Raw genomic sequence first — 2,249 nt, 5'->3', positions numbered from 1 at the left:
ATGATAAAAGATAAATGAAGAATCATGAAACGTTCGTGGAGTGATGGAATAGCATATATCCGAAGTCTGTCAGGATAAGAAGGTCGTTCGTTCCACGGCCCGCCAAAGTACGCTCTAGTGTAACGACGTTGGATTTTTTCAAGGCTTGAAATATGACATTTTTTATAAGGTAATTTAAATATGGTTTGAAAGAGATAGTTAAATAGGTAAAGTATGATATGTAAATATAGTAAGAAGACACAACATTGAATAGACATTGCGCCTATGAGATGGCCAGATATCATTTTTCAAATGATGGCTAAATAAAATAATAATAATAATAATAATAATAATAATAATAATAATAATAATAATAATAATAATAATAATAAATGAGTATGAATGTAAAAGTAAAAACGTATAAGTTGACATAATAAACACACACAAGTTTTTATTTTGAATATTTCGAGCACGCCTGTACTCTTCCTTAGCGATAACTAGTATGATTGAAAAGCTTTACAAACTAGCAAACGGGGATATAACAGTATAGCAGTGACTGTGATAAATCGTAAATGATGTATAATTAAACGCAGATTATAATGGTCGGTAACAACAAAGAAGAAAAAGATAAACGAAAGGAATATATATTACTTAATGCACTTTCCTAGAACAGTATGACACAGACGGAACAATATTATATTAAAGTAAACTTTGTATAGGCCTTGTGATTATGTTTACGTGTTCACGACTTCGTACGGGCTAGCTGTTACATGGGCTTTATCGTTTTTTACACTGTTCGTATCCACATTTCCATCAATTGGAAGGTTTTATCTATTGCCCTTTTGTACTTTAAAATGTGCGCTAGTTAATAAGTTATCAGGCTGTGATAATTAATCATCAATGAAAAAACAAGTATAATCGTCAACAACAAATTATCTACTGCCAAAGTGAATATATTACCTTTTCGCACCGTCATTGGTATAGATGCATATAATTACTATTGGTTTGTACCAGTTAAACGGAAAGGAATATAAAGAATACATATGCATGTAAATGCTACATGTCACGAGGGATGTACAATAATGATGCTGGTAGATTTACAAATTATATTACTGGTATTATTATACTATTGCTTTATTGTTATTTTGAGTTAATTTACATAATAAAACCAACAGTAAACAACCCAATATATTTGCTAAAACCTAAAACTAGAACACATTACATCTGCTGGCACTGTAAAAACAAATAATAATAATAATAAATAATAATAATAATAATAATAATAGGCCTATACATAAGTACTACTTCAATGATAGATAATATAACTTTGAAGTAATAATGATAATAATAATGATAATGATAATAATAATGATAATAATAATAATAATAATAATAATAATAATAATAATAATAATAATAATAATAATAATAATAATAATAATAATAATAGGCCTAAAAATACGTAAGTACTACTTCAATGGTAGATAATAAACGTAACTGCTAACTGTTTCGTTAGGCTTTAATTTGAATTATAGTTTTATTGTTTACCAGTTTTTCTTCTTTAAAAAAAAAAAAAAATAGATGGAGACCGTGACGACTGGGTCCCTTACAGAGTTGGGGTTACAGTACACACACACACATGTATATATAATATGTATATGTATGTATGTATATGTATGTATGTATATGTATGTATGTATATGTATGTATGTATATGTATGTATGTATATGTATGTATGTATATGTATGTATGTATATGTATGTATGTGTATGTATGTATGTATGTGTGGTATATGTATGTATTGAAGGCAGTTAGCCGTTAACACTGTTGAATAAATATAATATAAATCATCAAAGGTACATATACAGTGTTTTAATAAGGACATGATGGAACATCGTAGGTTACCCTGTAGCTTTTTAACGAATAAAGTCCTATGAAAAATCATTGTGTAATAACATGCCTCCGACGGGATTCGAACCTGCGACCTCTCGCTGACAAGGCGAGCGTCATAACCACTAGACCACGAAGGCTTCATGGTTGAACAGGTCCAAATACCCGTCGGGAACATTGTATTACACAATGCTATGCCTCAAGAGGGCATATATGTATGTATATGTATATGTATGTATATATATGTATATATATGTATATATATGTATATATATGTATGTATATATATGTATATGTATGTATGTATGGGTGTATGGGTGTATGTATGTATGTATGTATGTGTATGTATGTGTGTGTGTATGTGTATGTATGTGTATGT

At 29.1% G+C, this 2,249-nt stretch overlaps 1 protein-coding gene and 1 non-coding gene across 3 annotated transcripts in view; both read right to left on the bottom strand.

Moving 5' to 3' along the window:
• LOC117114623 (caspase-3-like) overlaps positions 1 to 2,249 on the bottom strand; it is a gene marked incomplete at its 3' end in the record, with an annotated part of 10,040 nt that overhangs the window by 7,194 nt on the left and 597 nt on the right. The window contains 1 exon segment of one of the 2 annotated variants that reach the window (XM_033258315.1): positions 940 to 1,021. Within the exon segment in view, the coding sequence (XP_033114206.1) occupies positions 940 to 955 (16 nt within the window). The 5' untranslated portion in view covers positions 956 to 1,021. 2 annotated transcript variants of the gene reach the window in all.
• Positions 1,938 to 2,010, bottom strand: Trnat-ugu. Its single transcript has one exon. It is a non-coding gene; the product is annotated as a tRNA-Thr (tRNA).

The sequence above is a fragment of the Anneissia japonica genome, unplaced genomic scaffold (assembly GCF_011630105.1).
Source record: "Anneissia japonica isolate Jap-2015-1 unplaced genomic scaffold, ASM1163010v1 scaffold287836_len1076198_cov165, whole genome shotgun sequence".
Classification (NCBI taxonomy): domain Eukaryota; kingdom Metazoa; phylum Echinodermata; class Crinoidea; order Comatulida; family Comatulidae; genus Anneissia; species Anneissia japonica.
The sequence above is the reverse complement of the archived record's forward strand: the minus strand, read 5'-3'. Positions and strand labels throughout refer to the sequence as shown.